The 18,647-nt window shown below is 39.8% G+C and overlaps 1 protein-coding gene across 2 annotated transcripts in view; it reads right to left on the bottom strand.

The window, feature by feature from the left end:
- necab2 (N-terminal EF-hand calcium binding protein 2) overlaps positions 1 to 18,647 on the bottom strand; it is a 199,233-nt gene that overhangs the window by 107,678 nt on the left and 72,908 nt on the right. For both annotated transcript variants that reach the window (XM_020604323.1, XM_020604322.1), the window contains exons 4-5: positions 17,119 to 17,144; positions 16,753 to 16,850 (exon numbers count right to left, since the gene is read on the bottom strand). In XM_020604323.1, the coding sequence (XP_020459979.1) occupies positions 16,753 to 16,850; positions 17,119 to 17,144 (124 nt within the window). The remainder of the gene's footprint in view (positions 1 to 16,752; positions 16,851 to 17,118; positions 17,145 to 18,647) is intronic.

The following is an 18,647-nucleotide window of genomic DNA, read 5'->3' as shown; positions in this document are numbered from 1 at the left end:
ACTAAATACTGAGCAAAGGGTCTGAATACTTATGACCATGTGATATTTCAGTTTTTCTTTTTTAATAAATCTGCAAAAATGTCAAACATTTTGTGTTTTTCTGTCAATATGGGGTGCTGTGTGTACATTAATGAGGGAAAAAATGAACTTTAATGATTTTAGCATATGGCTGCAATATAACAGAGTGAAAAATTTAAGGGGGTCTGAATACTTTCTGTACCCACTGTATGCACTCATGTATACACACAATTACAAAAATAATAACCATATAACCAATACGCATAAAACATCACAACATTCCAGTAGTACATGCTTGAAAGGGAGTAGGAAGAAGTATACACTTATCTAGTCCTACCCCCTTTCTTAGACCGTGGCACCACTAGCCCAACACCGGACCCACAGCAGTGCCAGTCTCCAACAGCCACCATATATCCATCCTATCACCACCCTATCCATTGTACATACCAAACAAACTGCCCCAGCACCGCACAGGCCCTGCCCCATACTCATGCCCCAGCACCCAAGCACAGCTGCCCCAAAAGCCAGGGCCCCCGCCCAAACACTGGGCCACGTGCGCCAAACATGGCCGCGCGGTACCGGGGAAGGCTCATTTCACAATACTCACCAATTTCCTAATCGACCAATCCCTTAAATTAAACATAGACCAGCCACACCATGCACCCACGTCCGGCGTCAAACCAACTAACCCATGGTCTATCTCATCCCATTATAATACCCTCTCTTCATCCTACACACAGTGCTTCCTATACTAACTATTCCAATAACACATTATTAATTTTTCCATACAAAACTAAATTCCCTTTAACATCACCATTCAAAACACAAGCCTATATTCAATGTCCATACATCAAACATCATCTTCATACACCACACAGACAATGCTCCAGTCTAGTCCGCCATCACACCTCCTCACTCATGTACCTTACATTACAAACACTTTTGTACTTATATTTAAACTGTTCTATGCTAGTACAATATTTTAAATCCTCCCTTTAACCTATTCCACAATTTTACACCACTTATAGAAATACAGAATCTTTTTTTAGTTGTACGTATAGAATGAATTTTTAAATTCAACTGACCCCTTAAATTATATCCCCCTTTTCTTTCATTAAACAATTTTTGAATTCCACCTGCTAATAAATTGTTCCTAGCTTTATACAGTTTGCACCACTTTTTCTGTGCTGAAAGGTTTTCTGCGTGCAAACTGGTTGGGAAGGCCACATACAGTACAAACCTGAAATAATAATGGTGATAAAACCAGTTTTTATTTCTTATGTGTGTGGGGTTCAATAGCACTTCCTTTAACCTGAATCCACTTCCAAATCAGTGTAATGAATCTGACTCCAGAAATTTTTATCAAATCCTTATAGGTGCTGTAGTTTGTTTGGTATTTATAAATGAATTTAAAATATTTTTTTTATTTTATTCAGCACATGCAGAAAAAGATAATCCTTGCTATTTAAGAATTTAGCTTCTTCTAATCATATTAATAACACAACTGGCCATTGTAATTGAGATTTAGGAACTAATTACCAGATAAGCATTGCACTAAGAGTAATTAAACATCAAACATAAACCATGGACATTCTGCTGAGCTGAAAGGTTGTGGGCTTTTCAGCACATACATTTGCTGCTTCTGTAGGCAGTAGAAATTGTGGAAGCTCAAACAATTACAGCACAATGAAAATATTAGGTGTACTTTATCATTCATTGTATATCAGTTAAATAAACTGCTAATGTTTGCATGTGTTGTCACACAATACAATGTAAGACCATTGGCTAGCCTGAGGCTGAGCAAAAAAAGCCTTAAGTTCTTCCTTCAGTGTTTGGATGGTAGATATTTAAATAAAAGACAGGGCTTTACATCAGGTGATAAATTAGAGCCAAGGCCTTGTGAAGTCAATAAATTAGCATTGCACTTTTCTCAGTTGGTAATCCGTCTTTGTTTTTATGAATCAATAAAACCAGCATCAGCAGAACATCTAAACTGCAAAATACTGATTAAAAAAATGCAGCATGACTTTTAAAAAAGGTACAGAGCTGTGAACGTGGTTTAAATTCAGTTTTAAAATTTACTCCACACTTCACCTGTCTTTCTCCTCTTTCTTTGCATCTCTCCCTCCAGTACATGTCTGTCATCCTCTCTCTCTCCCACTGTGCCATGAGCCCAGATACAAAACCTAGGATAGAAAATCGCTGATCTATAATTCACACGGATCACTGACACAGGACGAGAAGCAACATCTCTCTCCACTGGCTCCTCAAACACAGATTAGCTACTGTGTGTGATTATTGTTCTGCTCATACCTGTGTGTTTGATAGCATGAGCTCACAGCAGGAGTAATGAGAGTGTGTGCCTGTTGTGATGTACCTGTTTCCTGATGATTGATGACAGAGCTCCTCAGGACTTATCACAATCATAAGGTTCAATATTTTTATCATATTGTTCACACATCATCAAAGGCTTCACTTGAAACCGTGTACTCTGGTACCACACACTCAGAACTGCAATATGGCTTGTTCAGTGTACAGTAAGTATCAGCTGTTTTTATTACAAAAAAGGTTAACAACAAATCTTATTATCATCCACCTACACATCTACATACCAGTATAGCAATCCTATTCCTGCAACAAACACATACATGCACAAACACCAAGTCTTTTTTGATAAGATAGCAGAGGCTGATTGCAGAGGGCTGTAGAAGCTGGTAATCAGTTATTACTGAGGTTGATCTCGTTAGGGGAAATTACTGCATCCTCTGAGTCTCAGATAAAGAAGCTTTGTGGAGGCATGGACGTGTCCAAGATGTTGAACTCCAGTATGAAAGGTGCAATCAGCTGCTGATGCCACAGCACAATGTTTTCATCCAGACACAAAGTAAATATTCCATTGAAAGGGTTCAGCTTTGATTAATAAATTTCAGATGCCATCAAACAAATCACTTCTGGACAGGAAGGACCAATTGAGATGGTAAAACAAACTGCAATAAAAACTGTATGCCTGCTGAAATTCTAACATGCCCTAAAATAATATTGTGCAATAAAATAAAATAAAAAATCACCATCACACCTACAACAAAAACTATGTTAGCACATCGTACAGAAATAAAATATGATAACTTTATAAAAAATGAGATGCACTGAGAGAGAAATATACAAGTTCATATAGGGGGAACTGAAAATGCTTTAACTATCTTTTTGACTGATAGGCAGTTCTTGCTTTCAAAGAAGAAAGCTACTTTAAAAGAGACCCTGTGGAGCTCTTCACACCTCTAGTAGCGCTATAAGGCAAGGTTGTAAGAAATGGGTTCCTGTTTCATTTGTACCAGGCACGCAGGAGCAATGCACTTCCTCCCATTGATTTTACACTATTCCATGCTATTCAGCTGATCAATAGTTTGCAGCAGTAATACACCAACAAATGTAGCAATGTGCCTACAAAAGCAGAGGGGCAGTTATAAAATATTCAAAAGGTAAGTGGAAATTATGTGGAAGGAAATGTATTTAACATGTTTGTTAGAGCTGGAAGTTTCACACAGCACATTCCAGTGAACGATACTACTGTGAATGTAAAAATGTTGTCTACAAGAAAACTCAACAGTGCACTTTTAAGATAGACAGAGGCCAGTTACTGATTACAAAACATTGTATATTGCATTATTACTTTGTTCCTGCAAACAAACTGAGTTTATTCAGTCCAAGTTACACAAAATTTTGTTTGGATGTTTGTGCGTGTTAGTTAAAGCGACTAAAGTTCAAACCCTGCTACTCAAACAGTGGAACTATGAAGCCTGTCTTATGTGTGCTAGCTGAAAAATTATTGATTGTAAATAATCTATTCATCCATTATCAATACCCCTTATCCCGAATAGGGGTGCAGGGGGGCTGGAGCCAATCCCAGCTGATATTGGCTGAGAAGCGTGGTACACCCTGGACCAGTCGCCACTCTATCACAAGGCTGACACACTCACACTCACAGCTAGGAGTAATTTAGAGTCACCAATCAACCTAAGATGCACGTCTTTGGACAATGGGAGGAAGCCGGAGTACCTGGAGAGAACCCATGCAGGCACAGGGAGAACATGCAGAAAGGCACTGGGTTGGCCTGGACTCAAACCATTTGCACATGTGTGCCCTTCCCCCCGTGCTGTGCCCAACCCCTGCAACGAGCACAGCACATACTGCGTCCTATCTGAAAATGCCTTAAAACTGAGAGGTAAGCAACACCTGACTGAACTGGAAGTCAGTGGAAGGACTGGATATATGTCAGTGTTAGCTTGATGATCCAGTGCTGCAACTGCAAAAACTCGATTACAATGCCTGGCTTGCATGTACAGTACCAACTGAAAAATGGTTGGGTAATGTTATTAAGGAAGTCACCATATAAAATTACTAACAAGGGGAAAAAACAGAAACAAAAGAAAAAACCTGGACAGTTAGTACAAACAAGAAAAAATGGCACAACCACAGGGAACTCTCATATGTCCCCTTGTCAAATGGGGTTTGGGCAGGATCAGGGTCAGATGCCTTTTGGAAAAGAAAACCGCCCTGATGCCTTCAAAGAGTGTGTCACAGATACTGGTGTAATGTGCTTTCCTGTCTCTAATTCAAATGCTGTGAATAAGAAATATCTGTTCCACCTGGCAATTCCCCACAATGGAAGAGATTGTCAGAGAGAAAGACATACCATGTCATCACCCCATTGTTCAGACACAGAATAAAAGAACAAAAGGGAGCATAGCTTATGTTTTCCTGTAAGATGTTCCTGCACTTACTTTCAAGCTGTCTTCAAACAATTTCAAGCAGTACCTACAACTCAGCCTACCAAGGTGTTCTCTCTCAAGACTTCCTGTCTATTTCTAGAAGTTTTTATTAGTTCCTATAAAATTTGCCATAGCAACCAATAGGAATCGTCTCCATTAAGAAGTTGTGTTAGTTTTCTTTTACAACTCAAGAGGTATCAGCTTCTATTTCACGAGTCTCTGCAGAGCCAGCATTGTCTGATGAGGTTTGATGTGTTGGGAAGCGTAAGCGCAGCTCCTCGCCTTGCCTGCTACCTCTGAAAACCCCCACAGCCCAGCCTCAGTTTCACACATCAACCAATTAAAAAAGTATCCTAGCAACCACAATATGTCTCTAAGCAACACCAATTTAGCAGTGGTGGAGGAAGTGATATCAAGCAGCAGACCCCTGACAAAGAGAAACATTTTTTTTTTATATTTCTCTTCTCACTGTTCTTATCTCCCTAAGCAATTACTTACTCTCTCAAAGTCCCCTAGCTTTGTTAAGCACACATATACACACTTGCATACACATTCACTCAGCCCATTTATTACTCTGCTCTCCAAAGGCATAGGTTTAAACCCCTCCAATATTTTATATATCATTTTGTGCAGAGCTTTTGAAAAGGCAGTACAACATTGCACCAAGCAGAAGAGAAGTTAGTTCCTTGAATTGTTTTTTTTAAGCTATCCTCTTTGATTGCAGTGGTGTAACAGATCATAGTTGATCTGTGATCCATACAGATCACATTACTGCTCCGTGGTGCTTCAGCATAGTGGAAAGCAAAGTTTTATTTTATCTATTGATCTACTACTCAACTACTCTACTTTCGGCTGTTCTCATTAGGGGTCGCCACAGTGAATCTGATTCGTATGAGTAAATTTGGTACATTTTTATGTTAGATGCCCTTCCTGACACAACCCTCTCTATTTAACCGGGCTTAGAACTGGCACAGAAGTCACTGGCGTGAAACTCCTGTAGCTAGATACACACTTACTCCTAGGGGAAATTTAGAGTCTCCAATCAACCTAAGCTGCATGTCTTTTGACTGTGGGAGGAAGCCAACATACCTGGAGAGAACCCACACAGGCACAGGGAGAACATGTAAACTCCGCACAGAAAGACCTGAACCCGGAACCTTGTAGCTGAGAGGTGACAGTGCTAACCACTGCGCTGCTGCACTGCCCTACACGGGTGGTATTGATCTAACTCTCTCCCCCCCCAAAAAAGTATTTTTCCAGATTTTTCAAACTATTACTTTGATAGCCATCAATGTAGTTGTGCAGAGTATTAAACCAAAGTGGATTTAATTACTATAAAGACATAGACAAGACTGTAATAAATGTTTAAATACTGGGAAAGCAGTGCACATTTTTGGAGAGCCTTTCCCGCACAAAACAATGATATAGTATTAGTTGCGCAACAAATGGAAAGAATAGAATTACAGCAAGAAGTTCAAATCTGGCTTAACGTCTCACCTCCATACAGCTGGTCAGTCACCGTGGGAAGTGGGTGGATGTCATACTGTCGGTTTTCAGGCATAAATTGTTGGATACAGCCCTACAGTACCTAACGTTAAAGAGGTGGGGGTTGGGGGTGCCTCATTAGGAAAAATGATAGCTTGTGAGATTAATCACAGAAGTGTTCTAAATACATTTTAATGTGAGTTAACTCGTCATAATGGGGACATTTGGTGTGCAATCATGATGGAAGGCTGCTATAAAAAGGAACGCTAATACATTACCAAACACTGGAGATGTTTAAGTGGTGGCAGTGACTTAGAAGTGTGGAAGAGGTTCATAGCAGGCAGAGTGCCTGAGTTTGTTTCTAAACAGAAGGCGAGACCACTAACAACCATCAGAAGTATATAAAATCTTCATAAATCATGCCAGCTTCATCGGCCTTCAGAATAGAGGGAGGGGGCAGGGGTGGAAGGCAGGGAGAAACGGAAGAGTGAAGTTGCTCGAGGAGAGAGAGAGGAGGGAGAAGGAAGAGGCAGGAAGAGGGGGGAAACAGGGCGAGGAGAAGAGAATAAAAAAATTGTGCTAAAGAGAAGAGGGATGTACTGTATGTTGTGGTAAGCTTTCTGGGTCATTTGTGTATTTCACTTTCACACTCCCTCAACTCCTCTCACTCTTCTCTTCTTTTACCCAATTACCCATCCACCTCTCATCTAGCTCTCTCTCTCACAGACACACACACACACACACACACAGAGACTCTGCCTTTCTCACTCTCCTACAATCCACTGCATTATTCATGCTTTGGGTGTAACCTCATCATTCAACACACACCCAGCTGACAACACAACACCACACTCTCTGCCAGTTCTCCCCTCTCACTCTCTCCCACACACAAACACCACTGTTTTTGTCACTCAGCAGGACTTAAATTCATTTCCTGGATGCTTACTCTGTCCCTAACCGCTACTTGCCTAACTCCTATCCCTAATGCTAACACCTAACCTTAAATTCACCTTATCCCCAGGTTGTCTGCCTAAAACTCAACTATATACGTTGAGGGGACCAGCATCTATGTGTATAACAGCTGTAAAGAATACTGTGGGGCTAGTTGCAATATAGCAGCACAACTAACCCCACTTATGTAAACAATGATAAGAAGCTATTTTTCTCTCGTATAAAATAAAAGCAACTACGTTTTTGCTCTACATGCTTACACAGATTTAAAATGAAAAAAATTGTGTATAGAGTTGAAGAAACAACCTGAAGTGCCATGAAAGGATTTGCAGGGGGCACAGATGACTAAAGCATAACATTGTTGCTGCTCGATGGGAAACTAGGCAGGGGACATGGAAGGAAAGACTGGCATGTGAATTAAAAAACTAAGAGAACACAAAACAACCCATAAATAAGTCTAAGCTTCTAGCCATGCCAGCTATAGGCCTCAGGTGTAGTTACGTTTTTGGAAGGATGCATGTCAGTTACAACATAACCTACAGCAGAGCTAATGTGGCCATGTGCTAAGGCTCAAATGTTACAATGTAACCCCTTAACTGTAACTACACATCTCCAAAAACACAGAACCTGTGTTTGTAGTAGCTGTCTGTGCTCCACCTAATACAAGTGTGAAAAAAGTTAGAGTTGATACTGAAGTGAAATGGTTTAGCAAAGTGACGCATGATGAAATGCAACCATGTAATCAGTTTCACTCATGGAGCTGTGGAGCTTCCTCCTCATCCAGACAGTACTGACAGCCATGGGAAAGATGTCAAGCTGCATCTCTCACTTGCCCTCACTCAGTTGGACCCCTTGACTCATCTCAGACTCCTATTCTATTATATCAACTCCTACGCTTCCTTTAGTTCCTTCATTTCTTGTTTGCTTCATCTCTCTTTCCTTAACTTCTTGACTTTCTTCTTTCTTCCCACTCTACTTCCTCTTTCCTCCTCTTCCAGTCAGTTTTTTCTTCAGCATCTTCCACTCTCTCTGTAATCCTTTTCTATCTCTGTACCCTTTGAGACTTTTTTCCTTATCCCAATTTATCCTTGTCAAGTCCCTCACTTGCCTCCCCTCCTCACTCCCTGAGTCTAACTTTACTTTGTTAATATCCAGCACTCTGGCTATTGCATCCTGCTCTTTGGTTACCAGGGAAACAGTAACCCTAGTCACCAGGTTCTGGAGCCTGAGGGGAGAACTTGCTATCATGGCTGACACAACTGAGTGATGCATGTTTATATAATACCCTCAAATTGCACACTGCCTGTGCACTGTGAGAGCATGCAGTGATTAGCAATCATTAAATCTGCCATCTACGTATTTATAAAATGGCCTCACACTCTGGAGGAAATTAGCTATTTCATTATGATGAAGAAATGCAAAGAGGCTCCTGATAAGAGTTCACCTGTGGTAACTGTAGTGAAAATATAAACTAGGGCTGGGCAAGATAACGCATTATTTTCACGTTAACACATTATTTAATTAACGCCAGCAATTATTTTATTGCACATTAACACAGTTTTGTCTATTATTATTATTATTTTGAAAGTCTGTTGCTCACTGGCTCTGAATACACATACAGACAAACCTTATGTCACAGGAGGGGTGGGATGTTGATCAGTACTGGTTTGAGATGGGCGCCATCAAGTGTCTCAAATAATAAGAGCATTTGGGGCGGGCCTAAGACTGCTGCAGCACTCGTGAACTGGACGTACCAGTTCTATGGAAAAGAGAGAACTACAAAAGTGGTGGCGTTACAACATACACCAAATGTTGCTCTCACTGGAGACTACTGGACATCGCTTGGTAACCATAATTACCTCGGAGTTACAGTGCATTATATTGATGAACAGTGGGAGCTGCATTCACATGCTCTAACTGTAATAAAAACAGAAAAGAGACATTTTGCTGAAACATGCGCAGAGCATTTTATTCATGTTGCACATGCTCATTGTTCATATAGCAGTACTTTTAAAATAAAAGTGCGTGTAGTGGTCAAAAACTAACAAGGTACCAGTTAAAAGGTAATATGTAATAGAATATAGTAGGGGTGTGTAGAATACATTTAGATATTAGTTGCAATAGGAAATAGTTGATAGTTATGGGTGAGCTAAGTGTTTATGTAATGTAATCTGTTTCTGTGCTCTGAAATGGTTGGAGATATTTGTGCATGGAGACCATGGGAACTATGCACTGATAGCTTGCTCAAGCAAGAATATCTTGGATCGTGTCCGCCTTGCTTAATTTATTGGTTCATCTTGTGCATAAACATCTAGAGAGCAGCCTCCCATAAATAGGAAGCTTAAAGTTGGACATAACTTCAGCCTTGTGTGAACTATTCGTGTGCTCACTTTTAAGTTCATGTTTAGGAAAGGAAATGGGCGCTGGGTCAGTGCGACCTAGAATTTCATGTACTGGACATCCCAGACAATTTCTGGAAGAAGGGGTGTAGAGTGGGCATAAAGCTGTGACTCTGGCTTAAGCAATAGGAGGGGAGTGTACAGGAGATGTAACTTAAAGAAGATAAAAGTCAGAATAGCTGTTGGCTAGGTAGGATGATGGTGCTGCGGTGGCGAGTGTGCATTTGGACTTGGCTGGGAGGGGACCGACCCGACTCTCGACTCGACTCTGACAATTTTCTTATTTATTACTGTATATATTCCATTGCAGGAGGAGTGATTTTGTTCCATACCTTTCAGAGTATTGAACTATCTTCCAGACTGTTGAATCATCTTACAATTTATTGAACTGCTTAGAAGTATTGTAATAATAAATAATCACTGGGATAATTTGCCTGAATTAATTTAGTTCCCATCAGATCCTAACACCCACATGTGCGCTACACTACTTTTGAATTCATTATTAAATGCTGCTCATAATGCAGTTAATCGTGATTAATCACAGAAAAACATGCAGTTAACGCGATTAGGGAATTTATTCGTTGCCCAGCACTAATATAAACAAATAATTGGAGGAGGTTGTGGGCCCAACGATTGTTTTCTTTTAGCATAAAATTTTGAAAAGTCTCAAAACTGACAAAGGGTAAATAGTTACCAAATGACTCAAAAATAACTAAAAACACTAATTATACATAAATAATTCAAAAGGAGAGTTCAAAGACATATCAAGCGTTTACAATTTTCACTTGAAGTTGTAACAAGCACCATTGTTTTTGACCACTTATGGTCAGCATTTTCTCAACAACAGCCATTCAGTGTTATTTACACTCTGTAGTTACGTACTTCTCTAGCAGTTGTCCTTGTCGAGCCTTCTGATAACCTGCTAGCCCAAGATTTACATGTACTAATGCAACTGCTTCGCAATAAAAGCATTCAGCTGGTGAAACATGGGGTGGCTTCTATTGTGAAGCAACACAGAAAACACTGTTTGTCACAGAAGTTAGAACTAACCAAGACTAAAAATATGTCTACAAAACAAGACTACACTTGAACTGTGTGCAACAGGTCATGGTTGCAATTATTGACTGATTTCTTTATTAAAGCAATTGCACTCTTAACAGATACACCAGTTGTTCTGTTGTATGTCTGGCATAGCATAACCTCCAACAGGTAAATGAATACAAAGAAAAGCTTACATTCTCATTATCTCCAATCAATTCATTAAATCTATTTGAGTGTTTTATTCATGAATTATGAGATGATTTTATTTTTCATTGTAGTTTTTCTGTTCCTACATTACTGTAATATAAGAAAGTCATTTTTGGCTTTTCCTGTTTAGGGGTCGCCACAGTGAATTGTCACACTGACGACTCGCATGTTGACATTTGGCACATGTTTTACGCCGGATGCCCTTCCTGACGCAACCCTGATTCGAACCCGGGCCGCAGCGGCGACAGCACTACGCCTTAACCACGGCTCTCCTACATTACTGTAATATATTGGTCACATTTAATCATTCACTTTGTCCCCATGTAACATGCTTCTTATTTTCCTCACCATATTCCCATACTTCCTTGTGCTCATATGATAATTTGTTAAGTGCAGTGTTTCCCCTATAATAGAACAGGCCTGGCAGGTTACCATGCCAACGAGACCCCCCACTGTGCCTTACACGATGGGCCTTTTTAAAAATATATATATATACACAATACTGTCCAATATATACTCATTTGAGTATTCATTTGACCTTCCCTGATTTTTCACCTAGGCTTCTCTAAGTTAAGGTTTGTGATATTTAATATTTTCTCCCACCCCATGGCACCACTCAAGAAGAGGAAACCATGGGACACTCAGCCAAAATTATTAACAACATGTTTCTCCAAAACTCTAGAGACAAAAGAAGATGAGGAAGAGAGGGGAGGTAGAGGAGTGGTAGAAGAGACAGAGGTGAGAGGGGCAGAATTTCCCACGTTAGAATAAACATTGGTGATGCAGGTATACAGGCTGTGCATCAAATGCAGGTTGCAGGTGAAACAGCAGATAGAAGCAAACAGAATTTGAATTTTTGTAAATGTTTTTTGTTTGTTTTAATGTATTTATTTATCTTAAAGATTGTTTGTTCTAACTTATTCAATTGTGAAGTAACTGACAGTTATTTACGTATGTGCAATAGATACATCTTATTAATACTCTCCTTGTTTTATGTGACCTTTACATAGAAACTACCAACCAAGTCTTTTGTTGTGTGTGCAATAAATAACCAAACATTTTAATGTGAGTGGGCAAAACCTCTATCATCCTCTTGACACCATGCCTGAAAATCTTTCTAGAGGAAACACTGAGGTGTGTCCATGTACTGTATTCCAAGGACGGTGTTCCTCTTGATTTAGACTCTTGATTTTAACTGCACAACTAACAATATTATTGATTCATGTATTCAGTATTATTTGTAACTGCTCTTTTACTGCCTTTTGTTAGTTTTGGGAAAGGACCTTATAAAAGGTTTGAAAATCAATTTTCTCTCCCAAGAAAAGAAAAATCAAGAGCACAGTCTGAGCTTACACACACTTCTGTTTCATCATTTTATTATTCACCATCTTCACATTGTGTAAACCAGAGACCACGCCCATTCATTTAACCTGTTCTCCTCCTCTCATCATTTTTTTCTTCCCTGTTCTCCTTTCCTCTCTCTACACTTTCTTTCTTCAACCTTTATCCCCCCATCTCTCCTCATTCTGCTCATATGTTATTGTGTACAGACCAGAATGCCTCCTTCTGCCCCATGATCTGCTTCACCTTAATCTTCATGAAGAAAGGATGAAGAGGATGGGGTGGGCGGTGGGAGGCAGTGATGGCTCTGGGGGTGGAAGAAGACAACAGAGTTGAGATGAAAGAGGGAGAGATGAAAGAGAAGAGAGGCAAGAGGAAGAGGAGATGAGAAGTAGCTCAAGGAGGGTCACTTACCGGTGTGAAACAATTTCCTGAACAGATTTTGGAAAACAAAGACAGGCTTAACAAAATTTTAGTCAGACAGAAAATGCATGTGTGTGCACCTGCGGAGCTGTCAATGAGTGTAGTGGCTTGTTCAGCAATAGCCTGGAAAACTAAATTGCTAATGAGAATGTCTCATTAAGCATAACATTTACACAGGACAGATAAGACAGGAGATTCAATGAATTCTCGTTTGTCACTTGCTTTAGATCTCATTACCCACACACAAACACACATTTGTCCAAAGACCTCCTGCTCCCCACCAGTCAGGCAGAACTGATGAAGCCTCTTGGATGAGAGGTTAACGTCCTCTACCTAAAACTATGTCCAGATGCCTTCTTCTAAGTTTTTTCAGCATACTATGACCTGGATGACTCAGAATTTGCACAGACATCCTCTGTGGGGATTTTACATTGACTTGCATTCATTTCCTAAAGACTTACCCTAACCTTAACCATAACCGCTACTTGTTTAACCCTAACGTAACCATAACTTATGCCTAACCTAACATTACCCTAACCTAACCACAAACCAAGTCATCACCATAAAATTCAACCATTTACGCTTGGGGACCAGTATCTGGTCCCCACGAAGCAGGCCAGGTCCCCACAGTGGTAGCATGTAAACAGGTTTCACTCCCCACAATGTGAGTAATACCAGGTGTGCACACACATTCGTGCTCACACACACACACCTTTCTTATGGGAGGGACCGTTAATGTACTTACACCACCTGCAAGAGAGCCAATTAAAATTGTTTTCTGGAACCACTTCTGACTCTGATAGTGCCATAAAAGCTTTTCACAAAAATGAAGAAAAAAAAAGTTAAATAGCTGAAACAATACTGGATGTGAAGCATTCCAACACATTTGCTCCATCCCAGGAGATTACATACTGCATTTGTTTTCTAATGCTGCCAAAATCGTACCTCTCGGTGCCATCATCTGGGAACATGACTAAGAGGCTGCTGCAGTTAAGAAGCTTACATTCAGCCAAACAAACTCAGTCCTCCTCAAGTTTTTCTTAAACTTTCTTCACTGTGCATAATACCAGGCAGTCATTATGACCTTGTTCACAAAATTATGAACCTACTCTTGGAAATGAGTGCTGCAAGAGGAACCACATTATGAAACTGTCATAAATTCATCAGAGGTGTCGGATGAGGCCTACAGTCTGTTCTGTACCTGATGACATGAGCAGGATCTACTTGCAAAAACAGATCTCTTGCAAAAGTAATCTCTTGTCTTACAGTACCAAGCTGGCTTCACATAGACACATCAACTCAACCTATTTCCTTTACAGCTGTTTCTAAAGTATCCTTCCTCCATGACAGCTGTCACCATAGCAACTTGAAAAAAGGACCGAGGTGATGCCGTGCTTACATGAGGTGAAGCCAACAGATGACACCTTGCTTGTTTCACTGTAAAAAAATGAGGAGTCTCAAAATTTCAAACACTAAGTTAGAGCATTTACAAACTTACAAACCATTTCTGACTGAGCTGCAGCTTTGAATTGTCACAGCTTTGGCTGCATTGCTCAAACCACTATCAAAGTTCACAGACAGCTGGTAGTTATTTACAGTACATCACTGTCATTTGTATTATTCTGTTTTGAAAATCTAAATAATCAATACACTCTCAGTCAATCCCATCAGTTGATCAGAGTGTGACATGAAAACAGTGATTCTCCAGGAAATCACACTGCCTGGATGTAGCGCTGTAACATGATGTAAACACAACAAAACAGCAGATGACAGATGTAAATCATTAAATCTCCTATGTAAATTAAGTGGATTCTTCATTAGTGTTATTGATTATACCTGAACCTTTCTTGCTATGAGCAGTTCTTTATAAATGCTAAAAAGCTTTAAATGTTGAAAACGTCTAAGTTCTATCTTTGCCAAATAATAAAACCAATTTGGCCCCAATATATATGGTATACTGTAAATGTATATTTAAAATTTTCACAACTTTACAGTGTTAATACATTAATGTGTTGATGAAGTGGGTATGCAACAAACAGCACAAAACAAAATGCTGTTTAATTTTATCTTTACATACAAAGATGAATAATGTCTTTGTAATCTCTACTGCTTCTGTTGTGTATTAGCAGGCTAATTACAGGTAATAGCTGGACTGATGTGATGTGAGATCAAAGGTAACTTGAGTTTATTAACCACTACTTTATGATCAGTTTAGTTGTGGAATTTCATGAGCCTCTTAAAGTCAGACAGCAGCAACTGCTTCCACAACACTGATATCAAAATATTGACTACTGCATTAAGTTAATGGGAATATCACATTTGCATGAACTTGCAGTGTTGGCCATCCCTCTGGGAGAATGCAGGGAAGGATGATGAGTGATAGTGAGAGACAGAGAGAAAATATGAGAATCACTGTCAGGTCCGCTCGGCGCGACCTGCCTCTCCTCCGCCTTTCTCTCCTCTGTTCTCTCGACCTGCAGGGTCGGCACCTCAGCTGTGTTGCATTCGGTAATTAGCGACTCGTTTGTCGGTGCACACAGCTGGGGTGCATCCCGCTGATTAACTCCTTCCTTATTTATACCTCTGGCAGACGCTCTGTCATCGCCGGAGCAGTACTCAAAACATGTGTTCTAGATTTCAATGCTGACAGTGACTGTGCTGTTGATTTCTGTTATCACCTTATTTACACGTGTTTGTGCACGTTGATTTCTGTTATCACCTTATTTACATGTGTTTGTGCACGTAACTACTGTAACAACAGCCCTATAGTCGTGGTATGTATTTGTACGTCATTTTGTTTTCCACGCTGACAGTTCCTGTTGTTATGATTTAGTCCCCCTCACCCTCCTGGTGAGGGGGACTAAATCATAACAATCTCTAGCAGTCTGTCTAGCTGATTAGCTTACAGCTGCAGATGTCAAACTTTTTCTCAAGGAACACATTCAGCTTATGCGTTTGTGAGAAAATAATGGCCTAGATGCAGATACTGCATTGGCTACTGTAACATGTTTTATTCCCAAAGCAACCTCCAGTCTGTAATTTTATAAATATTGTCTTACATTGCATGAACTGAGCCATGACTGCTGGGGAATACATTTCATCTGAATAATCTGCAGAATTATTTTATTTTCACTGCAAACTGCCCTTGGGTTCCAACCAAAGTCTTTAAAGAAAAATAAAAAAAACCTTCTGTACAGTACAGTAGATGACTACAAATGTACAAAGTCTGCTTTCCCGTTCCACTCATTCTTTCTCTCTGTATTCACTGAGGTGTATGGACAGCTAATCAGTACTCACTGGGCTCTAAAAGGCCAGGACTCATAATCTGTTCGAACTCCTCCCCTCTGGACGGCGTTACAGGTCACTGTGCGCCAATACAACCAGGCACAAGAACAGTTTCTTTTCCTGGGCTGTCACTCTGATGAACACTTGGCCCACAAGAGTATGACTGGACTATAACCCTCAGTGCAATACCTGTAAATATACCTCGTACAGATTATACAGATCCATACAGGTTTCTATTTTTAAGTACTCTATTTTTATTCCTATTTATCTTGTTTCACAATGAGCATTCCTTTGTTTGTCTGCATTGTTTACTGCTTGTTTATACTCCTTATTTTGCATTGTTTACACTGTTTATTGCTTGTTAATACTGCTTATTTCATTATATTACAGGGCCTTATGTTGGTTTACTGTTTACTTCCCCCTTGCATGAGGATATGTACATGCACATTGAGAGCTGCTGTACCAGAGTCAAATTCCTCATGTGTCCGACACACCTGGCCAATAAAGCTGATTCTGATTCTGAGTTTGACCTGAATGTATATATATATATATACACTAACTAAATATATAATAAATAAACATGTTGTACTAATTCAATTCCCTGCTTGAATATTACAACCATTTATGCCTTAAGACAATGTACTCGAGTTTTGAAAACAGTGGGAGTGAATAGGTATAGTTCAACTAGACTGATGAGACCATCGAATGTTGGGAATGGGGAAGGGTTTCAAGAATATAAAAGGTCAGTCACTACCCATCATTTCACAGTCTCTCTCGCTCTCTCTCTCTCTTACACACACACACAAAATCCCAAACACACATACACTCCCTACCTTCTTGGTGAAGTCCATGGCTTTGAGAATGGAAAGGTTGAGTGTTTCCAGCGAAGCCAGGACTCCCTCATAGTCTCCCATGTGCTTGGCAAAATAGTCTGCACACACACACACACACACACACACACACAAACACATCCACATTAATCAGCACGGAACAGATTCACAAAATAAACTGCAGTGGTTAGACAAAAGGATCTGAAATAACAAAATATATTGTAATAAAAATAATTGCATTTCAATTGAGAAGTACTTTTTAATAATAGATAAGAGAGACTGTGGGCAGCAGCAGGAAATTGTGTGTGTGTGTGTGTGTGTGTGTGTGTGTGTGTGTGAGAGAGAGAGAGAGAGAAAGAGAGTGTCAGCCGCAGAGCTCCTTAGTGTCAACATTACTATTACAGCATAGCAGAGGTGCAGCAGAAGCAGAGAAGGAAAGAAAGGAAGTAGGAAGAGTAGGGTCAGAAAACAGACGAAGGCTTTTTAAAAGCAGTCACATACTGTACATACAGTGCATCCACACAGTCTGGCAAGCAGAGACCAATCTAACAAGATGCTCTGACAGGAGACTGAATCAATTCTCTGCCATCAGTCATGATCAGTTCACTGTGTGGAAACTTGGCAGCAAATTCTTCACTGGCGTAAAGGAAACTTTCCATGGTCAGCTAACCAGGAGAGAGAGAGGAGAGCAGGGGAGGAGAGGCAGGAAGGGAGAAGAAGAGGAAGAAGAGAGGGAATGAAGGAAGATGATCCAGCCAAAGGAGGGATGAGATGTAACTGATGATGGCAGAACTGAGGACAGAGGAGACGAAAGAGACTCCATCTATTCTTCATAATCAAACATTATGTTCAGTAAATGCTGTATATTATATGTAATGTTATGGGGAAAAATCTATTTGATTATTTTAAGTATCAGTTAAATATTTTTATGCTGTGTTTCCACTGGATGACTCTTGTTTGACAACTTGATTTGATATTGGCCCATATTATTATATTAAACAGTAATTGCATTTTACATGGAGGGGATCTGGCAGACTGAATTCTGTTCCATCACTGTGACAAATGGGCTTAAAAACCAGCCACCCAAACTTTACTTTTACCCAACATTAAATGTATTTTCATGTTTACTAATGACATAGGTCCTTTAAACTGCCTTTGGGGATATGTGTGTAGTGAGTCTAAAAAAGTGGTTCCAACCTTTTGTGGGCTAAAATAAAAGTGGCAGATTGTTTACTAATCAAATCATAGTTCCACATGCACCTGTAGGCTGCATTTTCCAGTAATTTGGTTACTAGTGCATATTGGGTTTATAAAAGGATTTATTATCCCTCCAAGTCTTATTAGGACTTGGGTTTCCACTTAAACATGGGCAATAAAAGTCAGCATTCATTTCTAACATAGTGGTAACATTAGTAACATTTTATTAGTATTACACACATTTAAATGAAACCAATTTAAAAAAAAGTTGATATGAGGCTTTCACAGTATCTTATCTACTGTATTTTTGGATTGCCTTATGCACATTAAAAGGCCACCCACGGATTTTACATATCGAGTTCAGTCGACCTCTCACGATGAGTTCTGCTCAACCTGTGAAAACACAAGTCTGAAAAAAATTACCCGAGTGATGTCATTTGCGGATGTGTTTGAAAGTCATGGGTGTTTACCAGGCCGTGAGGGTCTGATGAAAGATGCAGCCAAGTTGCATTATGGGGAGACTGTCCTTGTTTAAAAAAAAAAAGAAAAAAAAAGACCTATATATCGCCTTTATGCCAGCAGGTTACTACTACTATCAGTTTCATGTTATAGTATTAATGACCTCTAGCAGCCATAGTAATTCACAAAGGAAGAAGTTAGGTGACGTAATACAGTATATACCTAAAGCCAGAAAGGGTCAA

Source organism: Monopterus albus, unplaced genomic scaffold (genome assembly GCF_001952655.1).
Source record: "Monopterus albus unplaced genomic scaffold, M_albus_1.0 scaffold65.1, whole genome shotgun sequence".
Classification (NCBI taxonomy): Eukaryota; Metazoa; Chordata; class Actinopteri; order Synbranchiformes; family Synbranchidae; genus Monopterus; species Monopterus albus.
This window is presented reverse-complemented; position numbering and strand designations above follow the sequence as displayed.